Source organism: Sapajus apella, unplaced genomic scaffold (assembly GCF_009761245.1).
Source record: "Sapajus apella isolate SASKATOON/1434 unplaced genomic scaffold, GSC_monkey_1.0 scaffold55, whole genome shotgun sequence".
In the NCBI taxonomy this organism is placed as follows: domain Eukaryota; kingdom Metazoa; phylum Chordata; class Mammalia; order Primates; family Cebidae; genus Sapajus; species Sapajus apella.
In genome coordinates this window covers 15,000,321-15,026,388 of record NW_022436995.1, presented here as the reverse complement: position 1 = coordinate 15,026,388, position 26,068 = coordinate 15,000,321, and the positions used below count along the sequence as shown (strand labels likewise).

Sequence of the window (26,068 nt, the reverse complement as noted above, 5' to 3'; positions counted from 1 at the left end):
TCCCTTAAGCTGCTCTGACCCTCCCTCCCCCACAGTGAGCCGGGCATGGGGGATGCTCCCCTTTCTACTTGGGGAAGGGGCTTTCCTAATCATATCCCCCTCCACTCACATGGAAATGAGTTTGGATTTTCTGAGAGTACACCAGCTGGCTGGGGGGGGAGGCAGCCCAGAAGGCTGCTGGCTGGGGAAGGGAGGAGAAAGGAGAGGGAGGGGAAGGAGCCAGGCCAAGATGAAAAATTTCCAGTGTTCTCCCTGGCACAGCAATAGCGGGTCCCTGAGTGCTCCCCACACATCATCGTTGTGCCTGCTGGTAGGCTCAGCAGGGAGCCGTGTCCACTCAGACGAACCCGTTCTCCAAGGACCGTAGTCCTCAGGGTGTGAACCACTTAGCTGGACATAGCAAGGTTGTTGGGTGTTGTACTCCTTTGCGCCCTTGGAGAGGTCCTCCACGACTTCTAGGCCGATCTTTTTATGGGGTGCGTGCAGTGGAACGGAAGCCCAGAGAGGGGATAGGGCCTGCCGTTCCTGGCAGAAGACCGCAAGTCTGGCTTGTCCGCAGCCGGGTTCTCCCCGTGGAGTTGCCCGGGAGCGGGTGGCTGAGGCTCCCCGAGAAGCTCCGCTCCAGCTCAGGACAGCCAGGAAGGCGAGAAAAGGCTGCGAGGGGCGGGGGCGGGGCGGGGTGGGGTCAGCGCTGGCTCCGCCTCCTGGCGCTTGGGTCTGCCTGCGGCCGGGCGCTGGCTCAGTCTCGGCTGATTGCCGCTGTCGCTCCCGGGGCCGCGGGATGACGCCTCCTCCGCCCGGACGTGCCGCCCCCAGCGCACCGCGCGCCCGCGTCCCTGGCCCGCCGGCTCGGTCGGGGCTCCTGCTGCGGCTACTGCTGCTGCTCTGGGCAGCCGCCGCCTCCGCCCAAGGCCACCCGAGGAGCGGACCCCGCATCTTCGCCGTCTGGAAAGGTAGGCGGCGGCGCGCGGCGGGTTGGGCACGGGATCGGACGCTGCGCGGGGCGGGTATGGAGTGTGCTGCACCCGGAGGGAGTGCGTGCGCACGGCTCTGCGGGTCCCGGGCTGTCCCTGTGCTGTCCCCGCGTGGAGCGTGTGGGTTTGGGTGAGTGTGTGTGTGCGCGCTGGCACGCCAGAGCCGGCTGTAAAGCTGCGGCGAGCTAGCGGCGGGGGCCGGAGCCCAGGCTAAGTCGCTCCAAGTCTCTGGCAGCCGGGAGCCGCAACGCCCGGGCGCCAGGGGAGGGGGCGGGCCCCTCTCTCAGCCCCAAGCCACTCTGGGTCCTCTGGCGCGGGGTCTTTGGCCCAGGACCCTTTCCCCACCCGGGACCCCAACCTCGGCCCCCTCCTCTTGAGCTGCGGGCTCTGCTGGCGCGCCGGGCGCAGGCTGGGCCGGTGAGGGGGGCGCGGACCCTTTGCCGCCGCCGTCGCCGCCGCTGCGCTTCGGCAGCGGGAACAAAGACCCCGCCGCCTGCCCCCGCCCCCGCCCCGGCCCGGAGCGCGGGCCAGACAAGGGGGTGGGCACCCTGCGGCGAGGCGGTGGGATGTGGTGCGGTGCCGGGGGGCTTGGGGTACCCGGGCGCTGCTTCTGCAATGCCGGGACCGGCTGCTCCCCCCTTGCCCGCACGTGGCAGTTGTCACCAGAAATCGCCTCCAGCGTTGGGGGTCAGTGCCCATTGGGTGGGGCACAGCCGTTAGGACCCCCAGGCAGTGGATCTTGGTCGGGGGTGCAGCCTTTAGGCCAGGGTAGATATGAGAACCCGGGGGACCGGAGTCTCCCCCAGGGCACCTCAGTTTAGACCCTGTGCTATGGGACAGAAAGCCGGCTAGGCGGGGGTTTGAGGCTTTCTGCCGCTAGGAACTGATCTCTCCTCCCCTGCATTGCACACAAATGCCTCCCCGCCCCCAGGCCGACTCAGCTCTGTCCCCAAATTTGATGTCTCTGCGGCCCCCCTGTGGTGGTGGTGGGGGACTCGCTGTGGGGGCTGGGGGACTGATCGGATCTGGCCCCACCGGGAGCCTTTTGATGCCTTTGGCAGTTTGCAGGGATTGCGGGAGTCTGAGCATTATCTGGGGCAGGTATTATTAGCAGAGGGGAAAAAAAACCACACACAAAACGAGTGGCCAGAATTGCCGCAGTCGCTGAGGGAATGTGACTTGCCCAAGGTCACTGAGCAGTGTGGGAGCTCAGGTGCAGGCAGGGGCTCTGATCTGCCACCGGACCAGTCTGGGTTCTGGGTTAGGGAGGGGAGAAGGATGTAAATGGTTCTGGGACAATGAATGAGGTGCTCTGGGGACCAGCTCCGGCTATGCAGCCTGAGGTGCTCCTGGAGGGAGCTGAGCAGCACTGCTGGAGCTCTGGCCGGGGTGCATGGAGGAGGCCCGCACACCCCTCTGCCATCCCAGCTCCAGCCCAGGCTTCCTTTACACTCCCAGCAGCTTTGCCTTACCTCACTCCCCTTGGCTGTCTTGGACATCATAGCGTGTGGGCACTCTGGAGGGGACAAATGGCCATGTCTGGGTGTTCTGGAATCTTTCCCTGCATCATGGCTCTGTGTGCCTGTCCCACAGTCTTCCCGTGACCCCCCACCCCACCCCACTTAATGCATACCCACTTTTTAGCACTTAACACACACATCCCATCCTGGGCACTTAGTTTCCACCCCGAGGCTAAAGCTGCTCGCAGTCCTCTTACCCACTTTTCGAAGCTCCCAGCCCAGCTCCATGCCCTGCCTCCCCTGCCTGCAGTTCACTGCTGTAGCCACACTGGCTGTGCCCTCTGCTTAGCAATGCACTATTGAGCCCCACTGGCCAGGGTCTGCCAACCGCTCACCAGTCTTGTCTAACGACAGCCTGTGGTCTCCTTCACCAGTGCCAGGTGCCCCACTGGCCAGACAGGCCCTGCCATTCACCTGCCCCCCACGCCCAGGGCCACCAGCTGGTGATGGTTGCCCGACTGACAGCTGCCTCCTGCCTCCTGTGGGGTGACACATGGCAATCGGACAGGAATGGGCTTGAGTAGGACAAACCCAGGAATAGGGTAAGAGGGGGGTCTTGCTGGAAGCCTAGAGCTCTGTCTACCAGTGGGTGGGTGGGGGTATGGTGGTGTCCAGGAATGACAAAATCAGGGATGGTGGTGATTCTGGAGCCATTTCTCTATGAGGCATAGATTGGGATTTTAGTTTTGAGTCAGGACAGCTGTGGGGACTGGAATAGATATGGAAAGTTCTTTATTTTCTGCTGCTTGAATCTCCAAGTTCTAGGGAAAGATTAAGACCGGGAACTCTGAAAGGGGGCCAGCCTGCACTGATCAGAGAGGTTGCTGCCTCTGCAGCCTGATGAAAGTCTGGCACAGTGTAGCTCAGGCCAGGGAGATGGATGGGCCATCACGTACCTGCTGGGTGTCCTTGAGCTCTGCACCTGTCTTTGACCCTTAGAGCTTACCAGAGCAAGAAAGACCCTGGGGGTTGTCCCACAAGGGCTGTCACTGCCACATGGGCCAGTCAAGGGTGTGCCTGTATGGTCCTCGTCTTCCTGCAAGCAGGGACTGGAAGGGAATAGATTGTAGGTGAGGGGTAGGACCTAGCAGAAGGTTGGCATGCCTGTATAAGCTGTGCACCCCTCCCCCATTTTATCAGTTGTTGGAGGAGTTAGAGAAGGCTTGGAAAGTCCTGAACCCCAAGGTCAGGGGTGAGCCAGCCTGTCCATGGGGAAACAGAGCCACATCCTCAGTCTCGACCTGCCCGGCTGGTTCTGCCCTCCCTCTCTTTTGTCCAAATAAACAACGGGATGTTATTGTTGACTTGGTGGCTGCTGGGGAGCCATTCTGGGGCTGCTCTCCAGGGCAGGAGGTTGTTGTTACCTCCTCCACGGGATGAGGACACGTCTGGGGCTCCCCAAGCATCAGCATTTCCAGTGGAAATCCTTGCCCCCTTGGGGACTTAGATGTGTTTATCACCTTCAAGGTGAACTCCCTCTGCAGAGCGTCATGGAGGGGGGGCAATTCCTCAGAGGAGAGGGGGAGTTTCCTAAGCTGAGAGAGATGCTTGGTGAGGTCACCAAGAACTTCCTACCAAGCTCTGGGACCCCTCTGTCCTGGACAGTGCAGATTCTGAGAGCAGGTCTGCTGGAACAGATGCTGGCACAGGCCCAAGGATGGCCATGGTAGAGGGAAGGAGCTGGGAGGTCAGAGCCTGGTTCAGGCTGTGACCTAATTGGCTCTGTGACTCTGGGCAAGTCTTTGCCTTTACTGAACCTCAGTTTCCCCCAGTGCCCAAAGAGGGTAGCAGAAGGGGGCTCATCCTCTTCTGAGATCTAATGTCTTAGGATTTCTGAACTAATGTCTCCCATCTCTGGGATGGGAGGGGCTGGGCAGAATCTGTGGTGACTGGTTTAAGTCTTAGATTTCGAGAAATCTGGAGGAGAAATTGAAACCTGGGAAGTCAGGGGAAACCCTTAAGTTTCGTGTTCTTTCTTATCTTTTTCTTTCATGGGCCAAAGGCTGAGGATCAGTTGGAGGAAATGTCTTATTAGCTTGTGGCCTCAAGGGTGGACATACTCATTCAGCAAATATTTGCTGGGGGCCAAACTTGTACTGGTCTTGGGGCCAAGCTGGGGATCCAGTGATGAGGAACAAGATGATTCTGTGCCCGTGTAGACTTCTCAGTGTAGATGGAGACGGGCAGAGAAACCTTCAGGTACAGCAGAATGCATAACAGAGGGCAGCTGTGGGCACTGAGGAGATGCCTAACCCAATTTTCTGAATCAGGGAGGGCTTCCTGGAATAGGTAACATGCCAAAATGGCAGGAGGAGTGAGTCAGCTGGGGGAGGGAAGGAACAGGAGGAAGCACCCCACTTAACAGGATTTTTAAACCCAAGAACTTAAAGCTAGGACCACAGAGAGGAGAGAAGCCATGTGAGGGGTCCCCAGTAGGGAGGTGTTGAGTCTGACTGGACCTGGGGGCTCCTGCAAGAAACTTGTCCAGCTGGGCATTGGTGAGGGGACACCTGTCATCCTGTGGCTGTCCCAGCAGTGGGGAGGAAGGCCACATCCACCAGAGAAGGGCCATGGCAGGCAGGGAAGCCCTCTCGAGTGCTGGCAAGGCCATAGCCCTGTCACAGCTCCCTGGTGGGAGGCTAGGGCTAGGTCCAGGGAGATCAAGGCTTTCCCCATTGACTCCTGACCGCAGAGCAGTCTCCAGGTGAGAAGGTCTGTCCCTCAGCTCTGTCTCTTCCTGCTCTTCCTCTGCAGAAGCAGAAGAAGTGCGGAGGTAGAGGCGGGCAGTGTGGGTATCGGTGGGTATCACTATCTGGGCTGACGGTGAGGCTCTGGGGGTAGCAGAGAAAGCTGGGCTCTGTATTTTGAGGAGGGCCAGGCAAGGTGAAATGTGAAGTTCGGTCTGGCAGCTCACGGCGGGCAGTAGTGGGAGTGGATAGGCCACTAGCTGACGGCCTGTCCACCCCCAGCCCCACACGGCTCTGTCACAAGAGACTGCCTGCACTTCCCCTGCTTTGATTGGCAGCTCTGGGCTGAAAAGTTTCCATTTTTCTTCATTTCCTCTTTTGGCCCAGCCTGGCTGCTCTAGGAGCCTTTCTTCGGCCATGGTTGGGGGAGGAAGGGGCCCTTAACCTGCTCTGCCTTTAGAAGAGCCAGGATTCCTAGCCTTGCAGGGGGAGCCAGCTACCAGGTGTATGGCCAGCTGTCCGGTCCTTAGGGAGCCAGGCAGGCCAGAAAGAAAGCGGGGGGATGGAGGGCTGCCTTGCTGGACCACTTCCCTAGCCATCCAGGCCTCAAGGGACTGTCCCCTCCCTGGCCCTGGCCCTGGCCTTGGTGTCTCTCCAGGACTGTGCCTGGCCCCCCCGAGGACCTTTGTCCCTATGCTGTACCCCATCTGGAACACACGGCACATAACTGCTGCCTTCCCCAGGCCCTGCATAGTGGCCTGGCCCCACTGCCTCCTGGACTCCCACGGTTCTTCCCTCACCAATCCCTGGCTCCCGCGCTCCACTCTGCGCCCTGCTAACCCTCCTCCTCCTTTCTGCCCAGAAAGGAGGCTGCTGGTTCTTTCTCAGCTCCTCTGAGGAACCTTCTTGGATGACCCCAACCCACACAGCCTGACAGCGCAGAGCTTAGGATGTCAGAAAAGAAATGTCAGAGATGGCCGGGCCAGTGGCTCACGCCTGTAATCCCAGCACTTTGGGAGGCTGAGGCAGGTGGATCACCTGAGGTCAGGAGTTTGAGACCAGCCTGGCCAACAGGGCAAAACCCCGTCTCTACAAAAAAGTACAAAAATTAGCCGGGCATAGTGGTGAGTGCCTGTAATCCCAGCTACTCAGGAGGCTGAGGCAGGAGAATTGCTTGAACCCAGGAGGCAGAGGTTGCAGTGGGCCGAGATCGCACCACCACACTCCAGCCTGGGTGACAGAGCAAGACACGCTTAGGTGCAGGTCTGGGGAGGAGCTCTTAGACTGTCTACAGCCTCCCTCTCTGGGGCAATGTGCCAAGACTCTGTCTAAAAAAAAAAAAAAAAAAGTGTAAGAGATCAGCTGGGCCAGCCAAACATTCCACAGATGGGGAAACTGAGGCTCAGAGATGACGGGGACTGGCCCAAGGTTAACCGATGAGACAGGCAGAGCTGGGACCGGGGCTGAGTCTTCTGAGCTTCTGCTTCTGCCCGGCTCTCAGCCTGTTTCCGGCTGTCTGTCTGCCTTCATACTTTGTTCCGTGCTGGGGGCTCCTTGAGCGTATTTTCTCCTCGGCCAGCTCAGCTGGGCCCAGACTCTTCCTGCCCCAGCGCTGTCTGCTCCTAGGAGCCACAACCATGAGTGTTCTCTCTTGAGGACCTTGAATTGGGAGCAGCTCCATATACCTCTTCTGGTCTTGCCTCAGGTGGGCTGGGCCTCGGGTCCCGAGGACAGGTTGCTCTGTGTCTCAGCTAATCTGGTGTTAACTGTCATGACAGCCCGGGATTAGGCTGATCCTGCCAAGCCTTCTGCACCCCATACTTCCAATCAGAGGCTCGGGCTCTGTGCCAGCACCCCTGGGTGACCCCTCGCCATGGAGGGCAGCCAGCCTAGGTCTGTGTTCAGCTCCTCTGGGGAAGAGGCAGGAAGAGAAGCCCTGGGCTTGCCCTTTGGGAGCCCCCACATTCCTGGAGAGCTGGGTCTTCTGCCTGTGAAGTAGGGTGGACCCCTACTGGGGAGGTCAGGAATGACCTGCAGAGGTAGCCTGGGACTGGGACAGGAGGTGAGAGCAGGAAAGGTCAGTGTGGGATGGTGCAATCAAAAGAGGCTTCCTGGGGGAGGAGGAGCCAGGTTAGAGCTAGGGGCAGGGGTATGGGGTAGGGGCAGAGTATAGCATAGAAAGCTATTCATATTGTTTGTACAGACTCACACCTGTAATCCCAGCACTTTGGGAGGCCAAGGCAGGTGGATCATTTGAGGTCAAGAGTTCAAGATCAATCTGGCCAACACGGTGAAACCCCATCTCTACTAAAAACACAAAAAAATTAGCTGGGTATGGTGGCACACGCCTGTAGGCACAGCTACTTGGAATGCTGAGGCAGAGCTCTGGCCCAGCCTGTCGCGGAAGGAAGGTCACTGTGATGACTTCTGCACCCCATTGGTGGCCCAGGAACCTGTTCTGAGATGTCTGTCCCTCTGGCAGGGAGTTTGGCCTGCCCCAGTCCTGCCTCTCCCCACTGTCTGAGTTGCTCCCTGGCAATGGAAGTTGATGGAGCAAGAGGAGGCCTGGTCCTCACCTTCAGGACCCCAAAGGCCAGGTGAAACCCCATCAGACAGCGTGATCTGAGTGAAGGCGGTGGGGCCAGATGGTTTGTGGTATAAGGTTGAGGCGACAGGCAGTGAGGGCTGGAGCAGTCTGGAACACTTCCTGGATCCAAGGGATTTAGCTAGACCTTCAAGGACAGGTAAGATCCATGTGCACAGAGAGAAGGGAAAGGTCAACCCAGGGAAGGGAGAACAGGAGCGAGTGTGGAGATGGGAATGAGCCACTGCAGAGCTGTGCAGAGACGAGGTGGGCCATGACCGCCCTGCCCTGGGGTGTTGGGTCCTGCCTGGATGGGCATTTGGGAGCCATGCCGAGTCATTGAGCTGAGGAGTGGAGGTGAGTGTTTTGGCCAGAGGTGGCTGAGTGGGGACCTGGCGGGTGAGCACACTGCCCTTCAGTGTGGTCAGCTTCAGACCACACAGTACTTTTTCTTTTTTTTTTTTTAGAGACAGGATCTCACTCTGTCTCCCAGGCTGGAGTGCAGTGGTGCGATCATAGCTCTCTGCGGCCTCGAACTCCTGAACACAAGTGATCCTTCTGTCTCGGCCTCCTGAAGGAGGATAACAGGCATGAGCCACGGTGCCTGACCCCACAGAGTACCTTATGTTCTGAGCAGAGATCTTGAGAGACTTGTCTTCTTAATCAGTCACTCAGGGCCAGGGCCCCACGCCACACCCCAAGAAGACTCCTGCCCCACTGTTGTAACTTAGGGTCTTTAAGATGGAGAGCACCCCTTCAATGATTAAGAGACAGGTAGAAATGAAGATTCTGTTACTAACAGGTCCTGAGAGGTACCTGGCACACCTGAGGCCAGACACAGATGGAGGTCAGGGAGCACGTGTGTGGTGCAGGGATCCATGGGCCACCATCTTTATGGGGTCCAAGGAGTTATTCAAACAAGTTTTCCACAGGGAGTTTGTTTGGGTTTTTTTTGTCGTTGTTGTTTTATGGAGACAAAGTCTTGCTCTGTCACTCAGGCTGGGGTGCAGTAGTGCAGCCTCGGCTCACTGCAACTTCTGCCTCTCGGGTTCAAGCAATTCTCCTGCCCCAGCCTCCTAAGTAGCTGGGACTACAGGCATCTGCCACCACGCCTGGTTAATTTTTTTGCAGTTTTAACAGAGACGGGGTTTTACCGTGTTGGATAGGCTGGTCTCGAATGCCTGACCTCAAATGATCTGCCTGTCTTGGCCTCCCAAAGTGCTGGGATTACAGGTGTGAGCCACTGTGCTTGGCCTCCACAGGGAGTTTTAATTGGTGGGTTTACCCAGGAGGTCGTGTTGAGACAGTCACTAGCCTGTCTGCACAGCCCATGCGGGCTGTGGGGTCAGCGGGCCCAGTCAAGTGGGTTGTATGTAGCTGGCCCATAGGGAGGCAGTCACCAGGACACCACTGTCTACGGTAGATATTTGGATCGAGCACATGGAGGAACTGGGAGGAGGCAGGAGCTGGAAACAGTATCAAGGTTGACCGCTTCTGGTATAAAAAGGCCCAGTGTCTATTCAAAACGGATGCCAGGGCAACATCACAGTATAGGAATTCATTCACCTGGGCCCGCACAGCCAGGCGCACTGGCACACACTGTCTTCAGGGTGTTATGGGTGGAGGTCAGGCCTTCATTGGCCAAGTAGCCTCTGACTGGGCTTCACCCTCTGTGGGCCTCGGTCTCCTCATCTGTCAGGGAAGGGCTGGTCTGGAAGCTCCAAGGGCCCATCTCTGGAATACAGTGTTGTAAGCACAGAGTCTGGAGTCAGCCTGCCTGAGTATGAACCTCTGCTCCACCCCTTACTTAGCTGTGTGGTGCTGGGTAAGTTACTCAGCTTCTCTGTGTCTCACGGTCCTCATCTATAAAATGGGGATAATAAAAGAACCAACTTCATGAGAGTTCAGTGATGGTTAAGTGAGTTAATATAGCTGAAAATCACTGTGAACAGTGCTTGGCATATAGTGCATTGTGACGGAAGGGTTGAGTGGTGAGGCACCGTCGTCCTCATAATCCTCCTCTTCCTCTGGCATCTCTGGTTTCTGATAGAATGCAGCTCTGGCAGCCCAGCCCCTGCCGACTCTCCCTAATTGGCCTTGCTGGCTGGCTGCCCTTGCTAGGTCTCCCCTGCTGGTTCAGGCTAAGGCTAAGACTGGGGAACCTTCTGTTTCTCCAGTCTTCCACCTGCTTCCCTCCCTCCACTTGGGGTGGTGTAGCCATGCTCTGCCCTTTCCCCCCACCCCTGCCCTGGCTCTGGGCCCAAGGGCAGGCCCTGAATGGCAACCCATTGTCTGCTTTGCAGGACCCACCAGCTGACTTTGGTCCCACTCTGGGGCTTTTGAAACCTGCTGGGCTGGAGAACAGGCGGAAGGTAGACAGGACATGGTGTTTGTCCCGGGCTTCCGGCCTTCCCTGGGCTTGGGCTCAGGGCCTCCTACCCACTCCAGCTGGGCTTCAGGGCCAGCCTTCCTTCCCTGAGTCCCGGAATCCTGCTCAGTACAGCCCGTCACCAAGGGGTTTGCTTTCCACGCTGTCCTTTCTCCCCAGGACTTTGCCCCAGCCGGTCTCCCCAATAGCCAAAGCTTCTGGTCTTTTGAGCACAGTGGTGCTGTGGGGAGAGCATCCAGACCTTGGTGGCTTGGAAGGGCATCAGTTTTCCTGTTTGTAAAACGGCAACACACAGCCTTGCCCTGCCTTCTCTGCAGGGTGGCTGGAGGTTTGGTGGGTTGGTCAGTGGAGGCAGATGAGAATGTCAGTTTCTTCTGCTACCTCCACTTCCAGGAAGCTGTCTGACTTCTCCGGCACTCAGAGAGTCACACTTTCCCAAAAAGACCCATGGACTTAACCCTGATTGTTTTTTCTTTTCTTCTTCTTCTTTTTTTTTTTTTTTTTAGACGGAGTCTGCTCTGTCGCCCAGGCTGGGGTGCATTGGCGTGATCTCGGCTCACTGCAGCCTCCACCTCTTGGGTTCAAGCGATTCTCCTGCCTCAGCCTCCCAAGTAGCTGGGATTACAGGCACGTGCCACCATGCCTGACTAATTTTTGTATTTTGGGTTTCACCATATTGGCCAGGCTGGTCTCGAACTCCTGACCTTGTGATCTGCCTGCCTTGACCTTCCAAAATGCTGGGATTACAGGCGTGAGCCACCTCGCCCAGCCCCACCCTGATTATTTTGTGATTTGTTCCAAGAATCCTGGTGGGTCTTAAAACCAAGGCCCAAGCAAGTACCAGCACCCCACCACGACTCCCACCCAGCCAATCCAGAGGAGGAAAATGAACCCAGGAAGGCCCCGCCCCAATCACCATCACAGCCAGCTCCCTACTCACCCTCCTCCTCCTTTCTGCCAACCAAAGAGATAATGAGGCTTCTTGGAGCCAGGGCTGAGCCACACGTGAGATAAACACCCCTCCCACCCACAGCTGACCTTGGTGGGTGGGAGGATACTCCCCTTTGGCCCAGCACACAACTCACTGTTCTCATGGCTGATAAAGAAGGTACTTCTCACTCCTCAGTGAGCTGAGTGCTGTCTCAAGGCCCCACCACCTGCCCCAGCACACAGGCCCTGCCCCTGCCAGGCAGCTAGCTAATCTATAACCTAACCCTGCCTTAGTGTCGCCAGGACCCACCTGCAACCATGACCTATCCTTAGCACCAAGACAGTGCCACCCTGGAAACCAGGCTTCTGAAACTCTCTTCCTGGCCATATCAGGAGAGATAGAAACGTTTGTTCCTGTGCTCCCACCCCTAGTGGAAGGGTTTCCTCTACCACTCTGACACGCACAGCACCTACACTTCCACCATTAGTCACTCCTTTGGATTTAAGGCTTTGATCACTAAAGGCCCCTGGGAGATCAGGGCCTCACCTGGAAGGCGGGTGGGCGGGTGATTCCCTTTAGTTATCAGGTTAGTGACTCGGCATCTAGTGAGCAGCAGAGGGAAGGGTAGAGAGCAGGGATGATTCAGAGAAGTAGGGAGAGGCTGAATATACAGCTGTTTGCAAATCAGAGGCTCTCCAGGAAGCCCAGGATGTAATCCTGGAGAGAAGCAGCTGGGTAATGGGTACCAGAAACTTGGAGCTTCCCTTGTTCCAAGGACACAGATGTCCTTGGCCAATGGTACAGCCTCTCTGGCCTCCATGCCCTTCAGTTCAGTGACTTCAGATCCCCTCCCTTCCACTTTGACATGTGGATGTGGGATTCCAAAAGGGGGAGAGGCTGCAGGCTAATTCCTGGGCACCATGTGGGCCTTCCCGCTATTCTCTTTGCCAAGTAGGTAGTTGGATGAGGGGATGAGGTAGGCCTGGCAGTGCCCACCATGGGAGGAGGCTCCGGCCAGATGTGCTGGCTCTCCAACCTGAGGTCAGCCTGCTTTCTGCTCATTGGCCCAGGGCCTCCCTGACTGCCTGCCTTAGGCATTCTCTGCGGGGGGTGCCCACATTCCTGCCATTTTCAAAGCCTGATTCTCTGCCCATTCATTCTCAAAGGGCTCCTTGAGGTTAGTATTCAAGGCCTACTGGGTCAGTGGGTCAGGTTGCAAGGCTGGCTTTGCCAGACCAGAGCATGGGACCCAGCCCCTTCACGGTCAACAACCACTCCCCCTCTGCCCTCCCTGAAGCTGCCCTCCTCTCTCACAAACATGAGTATGGGGACAGCGGGCCAACAATGACACAGTGAATGACAAGAGGAAGCATGCTCCACCAGGCAGGCCTGCTTTAAGAAACACGCCCCAGAGGCCCAGGCTTGCTGCTGGGAGTGTGATGGGGGTAGGGGCCCCAAGGAGTCAGGCCCCTTTCTTTCCAGTGGGATCAGAGCCCCGTGAGCACCCAGGCCTGTGTCTGGCAGAGGTTATCTTCTACAACCCAGCTGTCCTTGCAGCCCCCCTGTCTGGCTGGAGCTGGGCCTTGCTGGCCCTGCCACCATGAGGAATGGAACTCAGGGGAACCATGGAATCCAGCTGAGTATGGGGCAGCCTGAATGTGCCTTCCTGGTCCAGCGGGAGTAAGGATTGGCTCGGAATCACATGGGGAGGGGGGTGGGCTGTCTTGTGCCTGGCCTGCCTCTGGGCTATGCCCTCCCCATGTGTCCCTAGCCCCCTCCCCTGCCTGAACCCCTGGTTATTCTGGGAGCTTTTAGCTACCACTTAGTCAGCCACTAATGCGTCAGGCTGTGGAGTGAAGGGGGAGACACGGTGCCAGACGGTGCTCCTTTTAGACAAGCAGGATGGAAAGCAGGGGGAGCCAGGAGGTGGGGGACGCCGGAGGCCGGGGAGGCATTTTCCACTCCTGGCCCTGCTCGTGGAGAACAGGCAGCAGGGGAGAGTGATGGGCAGTGGGTCAGTGTGTCCTTGGACCCGCTGCATCTTCCTTCCCCTATGACATGTGGGCCTCAGCTCACCTTCCCCATTCTTCTCCCATTAGGAGTCTGCCAGGCTGCAGCGCGTGGCCTCTGTCCCCCATGCATCCAGCTTCCCACCTCTGCTCAGGCTGTTTCCCCTGGCTGGCGTTCTCTCCCCGCCTGTCCTGGGCCCATCCAGCTTCTGTCTACCTCCCTTCTCCCTTTGGGTTCATAAAGCAGCGAAAAGAAAATGTTCAGGGATATGACACGTGCTCCCTTGGCCTGACCTTTTTAGGGGTAGCCCCTGGCCTCGCTCAGCCCCTGCCTGTCCCCCCCCCGGCCCAGCTCTCTCCCTGCTGATCTGGTGGGGCCACAGAGCCTGGCCCCTGATGGCTTGGTGCTGCCTTCACTTCCAGGCAGCCCTCCTGCCCCTGAACCCCCAGCCCCCGCTCCTGCCAACCTGAACAAAGCCTCCTTTCATGTATTCATCGAGCTGCTGCCGCTTGACACTTCCCGGGCACAATCAGGCCTTTTGAGGGCCTCGGGCAGTGTGGGAGCCCAGGCTGGGGCTGGGGCAGAGAATGGGCCAAGGCCTTGTCCTGGGGCTGAGCTGGTGTCATTCCCCCTAGCCCCTAAGCATCACCGAGCACAGAACTGGGAGGGGCAGTAACCTGGGGGTTACGGGAGGCTGGGCTCCTGTTCGTTTTTCTGCAAAATGGGACGAATAGTCCCTGCCTCCCTCCACCCTGGCCATTGCGGCTAGGATTTGAGGGGAACTGGGCTCAGGCTTGCAGATCTGGACGAGATTGTCCTGGCCCTAGTGCCGCAGCTCCTACCCAGCAGCCAGCAGCCCTCACCTTCCCTTCGTGTCTTCAGCAGATACTTTGTGGGCTGCCCTGGGGCCCATGCTAAGACAGTTTTGCCAGAGAGCTGTGGAAGCGTTCTGCAGCGTGGCTGTCTGACCCCTCCGATGTCTTCCCAGAGTAGGGCCAGGCCTCCCCCTCAGACCTTGCTCTCCAGGACCCAGCCATGCCTCTGCCATCAGGCTTTCCTCTTCTCTTCAGCAGGCCCGCAATCCCTAGACAAGGGCCCTCCAGGGTCCCGTCTAGTGCCTTTTTCCCCTTGAATAGTTGTACCTTGGCCTTGCTGGCCCCCTCGGAGACCTGGGCCTGTGGCCCTGGTGCAGGTGTCGGGCTAAGGTGACTGATGGAGGTAGCTAGCACAGTCTGACGGATGGGGCTTTTCTGCCTTGACCCCCAGGGGCTAGGGATCTCAGGTCCTAGCCCAGCATCTTCAGAGGCAGACATGCGCACCTTTTCCTGGCTGCCAGGCTGGCTACTGGGGGATGGGAGGGGAGCAGGTGGGGAACTGGGGCTGTAGACTGTCTGGATCCCGGGCTGGGCCATGGGGGATGATAGCTGTGGCTTGGGCTTCGGGTAAAAGGGGAGCCCTGGAAGCTGAGTCAGGAAGACCGTGTCTGTGGGCTGCTGACCCCAGCACGCTAATTTTATCCCAGGAAGGGAGGGGGAGCAGGGCGGCACTCAAGACCTGATAGTGATCCCTCCCTCCCCGCTCCCACTGAGCTACCAGTACCTCCCAGCCCCTGCTCTGCACATCTGGGGCCTACAGGCAGGGAGCCTTGGGGGCCAGGAAGGGCTGACATCCCCAGAGCTGTTCAGTCTATTTTTGATGTGCACGAGGGGAGCACGCCACCTAAGGACAGTGAGCTCAGCACTTCTCTCTGGCCAGTCTTGCTCCTGGGATACTCTAACCTGGGACAAGCCAATCTGTCCTGCCTGCTGGTGTGCTGCTGTGACCTTGGCATGTCTCCCAGGGAACCTCAGCATTCTCCTCTGAGCCAGTGAGCCAGGCCACAGCAGAGGTGAAGAAGGATCACTTTTGGGGGTGACCTGGCCATGAAGGGATGTATCTTTTTTTTTTCTTGAGAAGGAGTCTTGCTCTGTCACTAAGGCTGCAGTTCAATGGTGCAATCTCAGCTCACTGCAACCTTCACCTCCTGGGTTCAAGCGATTCTCCTGTCTCAGCCTCCTGAGTAGCTGGGATTATAGGTGCGCACCCACCTGCACGTCTAACTTTTTGTCTTTTTAGTAGAGATGGGGTTTCACCATGTTGGCCAGGCTGATCTTGGACTCCTGACCTCATGATCCTCCCACCTCGGCCTCCCAAAGTGCTGGGATTGCAGGTGTGAGCCACCCGCCCAGCGGAAGCAATGTATCTTAAGGAATGAAGGTGTGGGCTCACAGTGTGTGGTCCAGCTGTTCCTTGCCCCCATTCAATGCAGAATCGGTAGGGATGGCTCCAATGGGAGTGAGAGGGCTTGGGAGCGGAGCTGAGGAAATGGTGGTTCTTTTAGGTCAGAGTTGGAGCTCGGGTGTCACTGCCAAGCTGGCTGCCCCAGAGTTTCCTGCAGCTGAAAAAACAGTGGTCAGACTCAGTTCCTGGGTGAGGCCCCAGGCTGGTCAGAGGTGGGAAGATGCTGGCTGTGGCTGATTGCCGGGGGCACAGCCGCAGGCCGTCCCATCCCTATAATTTACTCCTGCAACCAGGACAACCTTCGCAGTGTCACCGGAGATGAGACACCTCCCCAGAGGCAGTGGCTGAAGTTAGTTCCTTTTTTGGGCAAAATCGTCCCACTCAGCCCTTCTGCTGAAAAGCCCAGGCTGGGCTCCATGAAGGTCCTCCTGTCCCAGAGTTGCTGGGGAGTGAGAGCTGATCTTCAGCCCCAGGAGAATTAGCATCTCCATGGGTGAACTCGGGACAGAGTGGGCTACGCCAGAGTCCAGCTCGGTAGGCAGGAGCATAGGCTCAAGGTCTGCTACTGACCTGCTTCCGTGTGCCCTCCCTTGACCTCTGTGTTTCCATCTGTGAAATGGGAGGGAGTAGATAATGAGATTCCTTTTTTTCTCAGGTCTAGTACTCACTAAGGGGCTGGGGATGGGCCAGGAGGGGTTGGAGAGGGATTCCCAAATTAGGAGAAGGGATTCTGAGCATTGATTGCTGAGAACCTGGACTCCAAGGGGGAATGCTTGGAGGCCCTGCTGCCTGGTGAAAGGCCTGGGGGAGGGGGTCGCTTGCCCAGTCATAGGGCAGCAGAAAGCCTCCCAGAGCATAGCCAAGGAGCCCAGTGCCTCAAGAGTGTTGTGTGCCAGAAGAGGGGATCCGTTACCCCCAGAGGCCCCTAAACCCTGCCCCACTCTGAGGTCACACCTACTGTGAAGGAAAGAGAGGCTGCCGCACTAGGGGAGGGGCCGTGCTGTGGGTGAGGACAGCGGGTTGGTGGAGCCCACCAGAGGATCTCTTACTTCTCCTGTCTTTGACTCTCTGAGTCTGGGTGCGACCCAGCCCAGAGCTTGTCTGAGGCCCTGCCAGGACCCTGAGCACCAGGCACTGGTTGTCAAGCAGGTTCCAGCATGCCATGTGGAGGGGATCCAGAATCTTCTCGCTGGGGGCCTGGCTTCAATGTTTCTACTCATTGCCTCCTCCTCAGGCCATGCAGGGCAGGACCATGTGGACTTCGGCCAGACCGAGCTGCACACGGTGCTTTTCCACGAGCCAGGCAGCTCCTCCGTGTGGGTGGGAGGACGCGGCAAGGTCTACCTCTTTGACTTCCCTGAGGGCAGGAACGCGTCTGTGCGCACGGTGAGCCTCTCTTCTCCCAACTCCCCGTCTCTTATCTCCCCCCGGCCCTGGTGAGGGGCCTCAGGGAATTCGAGGGAGCTGGCATCTCTTCCTAAACTGCCCCGACCTCCATGTCCTATAAATGGCCCCTGGGGGAGGCTCCCTAAAGGTAGTCTGGATTGGAGTGGAGAGCCGGGGCAGTGTGGAGAAACAGGAGCTAATGGGCCTGGCTAGCTGGGCAGCACTGCTGCAGAAAGCCCAGGCTGGCCGCTGGGCCCCAGAGCCCATGGCTGGTTTTCTGAACCCTCTGGGTTTCGGCTCTGAATATGAGACCCAGCAGCCTGTGTGACCTCGGGTAGGTCGCTCACCCTCTCAGAGCCCCAGTTGCTCATCTGTCAGATGAGACTAATGGTCACTTCCTCCGGAGCTGATCCTGAGGCTTCATGGAAAGCATTCTGGGGGCATCTCACCCTGGCAGAGTGAACTAATTCTTCTTCCCTTCCCCCAGATGAACATCAGTGCCACAAAGGGGTCCTGTCTGGATAAGCGGGTGAGTGGGGGAGGGTGAATGGGGGGTGGGGCCTGAGCCCCTTGGTAAAGGGAGAGGAGACCCTGAGAGTCTAAGGAAGGAAGCATGGCCCTGCCCCTTCTGATGGGGAGATGTTGTCCTCTGTGCTTAGGGGGATGGCGTCAGCTGCACCCACACTGGACTGTCCTGGGAGGCTGTCACCTATGCTCAGTCCTTCTGACACCTTCTTCCCCAGTGCTGGGGGTCCTTGTGCTAGGCCTGCCAGGGCCTCCCAGCAACCAACTCCTCTCCTCTCTTCTCTCTTCCCCGGGCAGGACTGCGAGAACTATATCACTCTCCTGGAGAGGCGGGGTGAGGGGCTGCTGGCCTGTGGCACCAACGCCCGGCACCCCAGCTGCTGGAACCTGGTGAGAAGGCTGCTCCCCATGTGCCTAATCAGCTTGCCTTCTACTGGGTGGGCTTCTGCCCCTCATGGTGGGAAGGAGATGGCGAGATTCCAAGGCTGGCCTCACTCTGGGAGGATGGGGCCCCTGACCCGGAAACTGGCCATCATGGGGGTAGTGTCTGTGGGATTATGTGACCCTCTGGATCTCCCACAGGTGAATGGCACAGTGGTGCCACTTGGCGAGATGAGAGGCTATGCCCCCTTCAGTCCGGAAGAGAACTCCCTGGTTCTGTTTGAAGGTAGGGCAGTGCTGGAGCAGGCGCCCCAGATGTGAGCTTCTGAACTGGGCTGGGAGAGGCGTGGTCGGCTCCTTGTCCAGTGTCGGGAGGAGGGACTTCCAGGAGCTGCCTGCCCTTACTCATGCCCCCTCCCACCATCCCCAGGGGACGAGGTGTATTCCACCATCCGGAAGCAGGAATACAATGGGAAGATCCCTCGGTTCCGCCGCATCCAGGGCGAGACTGAGCTGTACACCAGCGATACAGTCATGCAGAGTGAGTCACGCTCTGGCTGGGCTGAGGGTGGATGAGGGGGTGTGAGCACCTAGGGCGGCAGATGGGATCCTGATGTTTCTGGGAGGGCTCCCTGAGGGCCGCTGGGGCCATGTGGGAAAGCAGGACCTTGGTACAGGCCTGAGGAGTTAGGGCTGACTGGGAGCAGAGGAACAGATGAGGCGTGGCAGTGGGATGGGCCCCAGCCCTCTTTGGAGAACACAAACAGAGGGAGCTCCAGACCCAAAGCAGGGTCCCCAGGAGCCAAAATTTATCCTCTGCTGAGTTCCCATGGAGGGAACTCAGACATACAGCCCCACACTCCCTCCTTATTAGGGCTCTGCCAATTGGGCAGAAGTGACATAGGGGACCCCAGGGACCTTCCCCTAGTCCCCACACATGAAGTCATTGCTCCTGGGCCAATGACATCATTGTAGGACGAGGGCCAAACAGGTGTGGGGTGGAGGTGCAGGGTTTAGGGCCCTTGGGGTGCCGGACCTGATGTCCTATGTCCTATTCCAGGTCCGCTTTGCCACGGTTTGTGCAGACCTGAAGGTGGGAGGAGAGTGTGCATGTGCGGGGTTGGGGTGGGCTCCCGGGCTGGCTTCCCAGCCTTTGCCTCTGTCCCTGGCAGACCCACAGTTCATCAAAGCCACCATCGTGCACCAAGACCAGGCCTACGATGACAAGATCTACTACTTCTTCCGAGAGGACAATCCTGACAAGAATCCTGAGGCTCCTCTGAACGTGTCCCGTGTGGCTCAGCTGTGCAAGGTGAGCAGGGGCGTGCGGGCTGCTGGCTGCGTGTCTGCGTGTGTGAATAGGCCTGAGTGAGGGCGAGTTCTGTGTGCCTGTGTGCACGCAGGAGTTGTGTGGATGTATGAGTGGGTCTGTGTCTGGGATTGTGGGAGTAGCTGTGTGTGCATGGAGCGTCACGTGTCTATGCGTGGGTAAAGATGGCTGAGCTCCTGTGCACGTATGATGGCGTGCGAGCATGTGTGAATCTGATGGTGTGTGTGTGTGTTTTGCCTGCGTGAATGTGCTGTGCCACATGCGCTCCTTCCCTCCTTCCTCCTCTCCATCTGTGTGAGTCAGTAAATGTATGTCTGAGTCTGTCTGCTCTGTGGGGACCTGGCACTCTCACCTGCCCTGACCCTGGCCACTGTTAGCCCTGGGCTCCGGGTCAGCCAGGCCTGCTGGCTGGAGTCTGGAGACCTGGCCTGAGTCCTCGGGCACCCCCAACAGGACCCGGCCCCTCACAGCCTGCCTTCCTCCTCTGGGCACAGGTGCTGGCATTGCTGGCAGTGATTCCCTGGGGTGCATGGGGAAGCCTGGGCAGGTGCTGAGGGGCCTCTTCTACCCTCTGCCCTTCCAGGGGGACCAGGGTGGGGAGAGCTCACTGTCGGTCTCCAAGTGGAACACTTTTCTGAAAGCCATGCTGGTATGCAGCGACGCTGCCACCAACAAGAACTTCAACAGGCTGCAGGACGTCTTCCTGCTCCCCGACCCCAGCGGCCAGTGGAGGGACACCAGGGTCTACGGCGTTTTCTCCAACCCCTGGTGAGTGGCCCTTGTCCTGGGGCTGGGGCTGGCACTGGTTCCGTGTCCAGTAGGGACAGGAGGCCCTGGGCCCTGCCGAGGGCCTGCCTGGTGTGGCACGAGCAGGGACTGCAGGCTCAACGGGCGGGGCTGTTGCTGGGTGTGGGGTGGGGGGACAGCCACCGCGATGTGTGTACCGTTGTGTGAGTGAGTCTGCACTCATAGGTGTGTGTGCATGGCCTATATGCACACTCATGACTGCACTTGTGCCTGTGTGTCCCAATACCTGTGTGGGCCCCGAGTGGACGCTGCGCCCGGAAGGAAGCTGCTGAAGCGTCTCTTGGGGAGCTGGGCGCTATCACACCTGCTCAGGCACTGCCTGCGCCTGATAATTCACACTTCTTAATCACTCTCATTGATTGAAAACAAGGCAGTCAAAAGTGTTGGGTGTGCGTGGGGAGAGTTGGGGGACAGAGCAGAAGAAGCCAAGACCCTGCTCTGTGGCTCCTGGGTGGGTAGAGCCCCCCAGGTTGGAAGGGGCTGGGGGTCTGGCCTTCTGGGGCATCAGCATCCCATAGCCTGTGCCCAGGGAGGGTTAGAGAGCTACTCAGCCCATGTTGGGATTTAGCCCAGCCTGGGGTTGGGTAGAGCAGATGGCTTCTAGACTCAGTGATTCTGTGACAGGACCCGAGACTGTGGCTTTAGATTGCAGCAGAAAGGAATTAGGTTGAACTCCCTCTCTCCTTCCTCCTCTCCATCCTTCCCTCCTTTCAGTGGTGTTTGGTGGCTCAGTACCAGGCACAGGGCTGGCCTGGGTGGGTGGAGGTGGTGGGTGGGTGGCTTCTGGGCCCCCCATTGAGCTGGTCTCCGTGTCACTGCAGGAACTACTCAGCCGTGTGCGTGTATTCCCTCGGTGACATTGACAAGGTCTTCCGCACCTCCTCACTCAAGGGCTACTACTCAAGCCTTCCCAACCCTCGGCCTGGCAAGGTGAGCGTGACACCAGCCGGGGCCCAGGCCCAGCCCTGCTCCTCCCTCCCCTCCCACCACCCCACTGACCTGGGCCTGCTCTCCTTGCCCAGTGCCTCTCATACCAGAAGCCGATACCCACAGAGACCTTCCAGGTGGCTGACCGTCACCCAGAGGTGTCGCAGAGGGTGGAGCCCATGGGGCCTCTGAAGACGCCATTGTTCCACTCTAAATACCACTACCAGAAAGTGGTCGTCCATCGCATGCAGGCCAGCCATGGGGACACCTTTCACGTGCTTTACCTAACTACAGGTGAGAGGCTGCCCTGGGACCCTCAGTTTGCTTTGTAAAAATGGGCATGGGAGGGGTAAGGAATAATGTTGTTAACATCTGGTTGGATCTTTACACGTGGAAGGAAGAATTGAGTGACTGGAGTTGACAAGGGTTAATGTGTGTAAGTGTGGAAGAGTCAGGCAGGGAGAGCTTCCTGGAGGAGGTGGGGGCAAGAGGGAAAGGGGGATGGGAGAAAAGCAAGCATTGGGATTTAGAGGCGGAAATCCAGAGAGTCTGTGCAAAGCCAGGTGCACCGTTGGTCCAGATGTCTGACTCAGAGAAGAAGATAATAGGAAGAGATGTGGTGAATGAGGAGGAGGGGCCTGAGCCACAGGGATCCTGGCCTCCGCCAGGCAGAAGGAGGGAGTCAGGCCCTCCTCCTGTCTTTGAGATTGTGCAGGTGAGAGGAAACATTTGAGGAGTTGGTGGGACACAAATTAGGCGCGAGGAAGGAGTTCCAGGTGGCAGAGGCTTTTGCGTCTCACAGAGGACAGGGGCAGCTTCTCCTCTTCCCTGGAGTAGGCCCCCCTGGGGGGAGCTGGGTGGAACTCCTGGGAGATGCTCCTGCATTCTGGAAAGCCACCCAGCCCTGAGTTGGGTTTGTGGCAGCTTCCCATCCCAGCTGCCTTCCTTGAAACTGGAAAGGGCCTCTAGCACCTCTGGCCATACAACTCAGGCGCAGGCGCCTACCCCCAGTTGTCACATTCCCCATGTGATTTCCTGTTGCTGCTTCACCTTGGGACTATCTCCGCTTGGGTGACCTTGTAGGAAATTGGAACCCTAGCACGATTGCTTGGCTCCTGGAAGCCTTGGGGTGAGGAATTTCCCACAGGGCAGGGCCTGGGTCCTGAGTCCCTGCCTCTTTACCCGCCTTTCATCCCAGCTGCACCCTTGGGCCCCTGTCCTTGCTTGGCTACAGCAGTGGCTGGCACAGCTGTTGTGGTCAGCCAGGGGATGGCAGGGCCAGGGAGCAGGGGAGGTCACACAGTGTGGGACTGGGAGCGGGAGCCAGGACAAGGAAGGCTGGACTTGGTCCACGGATTCCCTTCCTGGAGACTGGGGAGGAGAGCACACTTGAGTGATTAGGGCAGGTGTCTTGGTTCTCTCTCTGAGGGCCGTGCAGCCCGCACCATTTTGGAGCCTGCAGCATTCGTATTGGGGCTAGATTTAAAAATAGAGCTTTCTGAGTCCTCTGCAGAGAATGGGAGGCTCTCACAATGGGAAGTATTGGGTCTGTTCCTGATAATTTTGCTAAGGGGATGCTGTTACTGGGGCTGATTTGGAAGGAGGTGCAGGGCAGTATGTCTGTGAAGGCAGTGGCTGGGGTGGGGGCTTAGCGGGCCCAAGGAGCATCTGGCCACATCTCAGAGTCCATAGATGAGGATCACAGATGTGCAGAGGAAACGTGCTAGGCAGGCGATTATCTGACTGCTTTTTGGGGGCAGTGATGCCCTGGGAAATTGGGAGGGAGGGAAAGAGGGAGGGAGGGAAAGAGGGAGGTAGGCTAGTCTAGAAACTGGGACAGCAGGTGAGGTAGGACTGGGAGGACCAGGGGTCAGGATGCCCATTGGTCCCTACGTGTGAATGGAGAGAGCATTGGTCTAGAAGGCAGGCAGCTCGGGTATAAGACCTTGAGAACCCTTGATTTAGAATCCAAGGCCAGGTGCCGTGGCTCACGCCTATAATCCCAGCATTTTGGGAGGCCGAGGCAGGCAGATCACCTGAGGTTGGGAGTTCGAGACCAGCCTGACTAACATGGAGAAACCCTATCTCTACTTAAAATGCAAAATTAGCCGGGCATGGTGGCACATGCCTGTAATCCCAGCTACTTGGGAGGCTGAGGAAGGAGAATCGCTTGAACCCAGGAGGCAGACATTGCAGTGAGCCAAGATCACACCACTGTACTCCAGCCTGGGCAACAAGAGTGAAACTCTGTCTCAAAAAAAAAAAAATCCAAGATCCTTTTTAGATCTTATAAAATTAAGATATCCCCTAAGACCAAATGCAATGTGGAGTCCTGAATTGGATCCTAGAACAGAAGAAGGACATTTGTGGAAAAACTAGTGAAATCCAAATAAAGTCTGTAGTTTTGTTAATAGTAATGCACCAATGTTGGTTGCCTAGTTGTGACAAATATACCACGGTTATGTAAGACGGTAACATTGGGGGAACTGGAGAAGGGTAGGTTGGAACTCTCTGTACTATCTTTGCAACTTTTCTGGAAATCTAAAATTACTCCAAAATAAAAAAAATGTATTTAAAGTAAATATATTCCCTAAAGAGTCCAGGAGGCAGGGGAGTTGTAGAAGCAGCTGAGTGGTTGGGCTCTGACCGATTTCTGTTCTGACTTGGTCTGCTGCTTGCCAGCTGTGTGACCTTGAGCAAGTGGCTTAGCCTTTCTGAGCCTGATTTCCTGATTTCCTTCTCTGTGGGGTGAGGAAGATGACAGGTGCCTCACAGGGCTATGGAAGGTTAGATGAGGCGATGCGTGGACAGAAGCCGCACTGTCCTTGCGGGTGTGGGGCTCCCGCCCCTGTTCTTCCCGCCACAGCTTCCCGCATAGCCTTGGGCATGTTGGGAGCCATATCCGGGGACCCCTAGACCTCCCAGGATGGCCTTTCTGGAGCAGCCTTGGAAGCTTCTGGGCTGCCTTCGGGCTCCCACATTCCTCCCCAGTCACGCTCTCCTCGCCCTGCCCACCCAGTCCTGTGACCCTCGCCTGAGCCGGGACTTCCCACCCCTCCCCAGGCTAGAGGGAGGCTGCCCGGCTCCACAGTGGGGCTCCCGCCCACTGACCCTCTGCGCACCACCCACAGACAGGGGTACCATCCACAAGGTGGTAGAGCCAGGGGAGCGGGAGCGCGGCCTCGTCTTCAACGTCGTGGAGATCCAGCCCTTCCGCCGCGCGGCCGCCATCCAGGCCATGTCGCTGGATGCTGACCGGGTGAGCCTCCCCCCACCGCATCCCATGGGCTAGGCAGTGACCGCAGCTGAGGACAGGCTCCTTTGCATGTGATTTGTGGTTCTTTTAAGAGCCTCTAGGCCTTAGGGCCTGGGCACTTAGGATTGAATGTGGGGTGGGGCCCGGGCCTGACCCAGTCCTGCTGTCCTTCCAGCGGAAGCTGTATGTGAGCTCCCAGTGGGAGGTGAGCCAGGTGCCCCTGGACCTGTGTGAGGTCTATGGCGGAGGCTGCCATGGCTGCCTCATGTCCCGAGACCCCTACTGCGGCTGGGACCAGGGCCGCTGCGTCTCCATCTACAGTGCCCCGTGGTACGTTGGCTGGGATCCCTCATCCCTGGGAGGAGGTGGGCATGGGAGTGGGGGAGGTGTGGACGGGCTGGAGGAGGTGTCGGTACTGGGCCTTTCTGGTGGGCCCCTCCTCTCGGCTGGAGCTGCGTTGGGGTGAGGACAGGCGGGCCAGGTCTGCTGAGCCTCTTTCTTCCTTCTCACTCCAGGCCAGTGCTGCAGTCCATTAATCCAGCCGAGCCACACAAGGAGTGCCCCAACCCGAAACCAGGTACCTGATCTGGCCCTGTGGTGGCTGTGGTCCATGAGGAGGGTGCGGCCCTGCCCTGATTGTCCTGGTCTGCAGGAGACGTGGCCTTGTCCTGTGGGCCCCAGGCACGTGAGGCAGGTTACGGTCCTGCTGAGCGAGCCCTCTCAGTGGGGTGAGGGAGACGGGAGAGCAAAGGAGGAAGCTGAGGAGGTTCCCCACTTTCATTCAGAAGCCCTGTCCTGGGATCCCAGTCCATGGGGTGGGCACATCCGCCCCTGGGTGCACTCGGCCCCTCCTCACGGCTGCTTTCCCGCTGCCTCCCCAGACAAGGCCCCACTGCAGAAGGTTTCCCTGGCCCCAAACTCCCGCTACTACCTGAGCTGCCCCATGGAATCCCGCCACGCCACCTACTCATGGCGCCACAAGGAAAACGTGGAGCAGAGCTGCGAACCTGGTCACCAGAGCCCCAACTGCATCCTGTTCATCGAGAACCTCACGGCCCAGCAGTACGGCCACTACTTCTGTGAGGCCCAGGAGGGCTCCTACTTCCTCGAGGCTCAGCACTGGCAGCTGCTGCCCGAGGACGGCATCATGGCTGAGCACCTGCTGGGCTGCGCCCATGCCCTGGCCACCTCCCTCTGGCTGGGGGTCCTCACTCTCGGCTTGCTGGTCCACTAGGGCCTCCTGAGGCTGGGCATCCCTCGGGCATCTGCAGCCCAGGACACTAGAACATCTCACACTCAGAGCCGGCTGGCCCGGGAGCTCCTTGACTGCTGCTTCTTCCAGGGGACAGAATAACCCAGTGGAGGATGCCAGGCCTGGAGAGGTCTAGCCACAGGCGGCTGCTGGGCCCCAGGTGGCACACGGGTGATGAGGGGCTGAGCATGAGGGCACCGACTGTGAAGCTGGGGCATCGATGACCCAAGACTTTGTCTTCTGGAAAATATTTTTCAAAGATTCCTCAAACTTGACTAAATGCAGTGATGCTTCTGGCCCAAGAACCCAGGGGTCGGGGAGTGGGTTTGGAAAGGGGAGCTGGGACCCCACCTCTGGACCCTGGGGCTGAGGCCCGAGTCTTCTGGACTCTTGGTGCCCACATTGCCTCCTTCCTCTCCCTCTCCCGTGGCTGGATGGCGTGTGTTCCTGAAGACCCAGGGCGACCCTCTGCCCAGCCCTGGCCTCTGCAGCTCCCTCTCTGGCCCTGGGTCTCACAGGACAGCCGCCTTGCATGTTTATTGAAGGATGTTTGCTTTCCGGACGGAAGGACGGAAAAAGCTCTATTTTTATGTTAGGCTTATTTCATGTATAGCTACTTCTGACTGCATCTGTATGAAAATACCAAAACTACATGCTGGGGGGGTGGGAAAGGGAGGGGCTGGGAAGGGATGGGTTGGGGAGGGGGGCGATCCCAGTCTGAGGCTCCTGGGGATGGGATAAGAGTCTGGAGACGGACGGGCGTGGGTTCTTGGAGAGTGGCATGAGCTGGCTCTGCCCTGGGAGCCCGGTCTGAGGGGGGACGTGGTTG

At 58.2% G+C, this 26,068-nt stretch overlaps 1 protein-coding gene across 2 annotated transcripts; it reads left to right on the top strand.

Annotated features, from left to right (window-relative positions):
• Positions 1 to 240: 240 nt before the first annotated feature.
• Positions 241 to 25,523, top strand: SEMA7A (semaphorin 7A (John Milton Hagen blood group)). Of its 2 annotated transcripts, none has more exons than XM_032244819.1 (14): positions 241 to 953; positions 16,610 to 16,761; positions 17,249 to 17,290; positions 17,584 to 17,676; positions 17,869 to 17,953; positions 18,098 to 18,208; positions 18,840 to 18,979; positions 19,581 to 19,765; positions 20,626 to 20,734; positions 20,827 to 21,025; positions 23,863 to 23,990; positions 24,163 to 24,317; positions 24,503 to 24,564; positions 24,869 to 25,523. In XM_032244819.1, the coding sequence occupies exons 1-14, from the start codon at positions 782 to 784 to the stop codon at positions 25,219 to 25,221; spliced, it is 1,986 nt and encodes a 661-aa protein (XP_032100710.1). In that variant the 5' UTR covers positions 241 to 781; the 3' UTR covers positions 25,222 to 25,523. The 2 variants fall into 2 exon arrangements, with proteins under 2 accessions (XP_032100710.1, XP_032100711.1); XM_032244820.1 differs by lacking the exon at positions 241 to 953 and adding an exon at positions 996 to 1,104.
• The last annotated feature ends 545 nt before the right edge of the window (positions 25,524 to 26,068 follow it).

Bases quoted from the DNA above. Each gene is read 5' to 3' on its own strand.
- SEMA7A (XM_032244819.1), top strand. From the start codon at position 782: ATGACGCCTCCTCCGCCCGGACGTGCCGCCCCCAGCGCACCGCGCGCC. The intron at 18,209-18,839 runs GTGAGTCACGCT...TGTCCCTGGCAG, and splicing joins CAGCGATACAGTCATGCAGA to ACCCACAGTTCATCAAAGCC. The intron at 23,991-24,162 runs GTGAGCCTCCCC...CTGTCCTTCCAG, and splicing joins TGTCGCTGGATGCTGACCGG to CGGAAGCTGTATGTGAGCTC.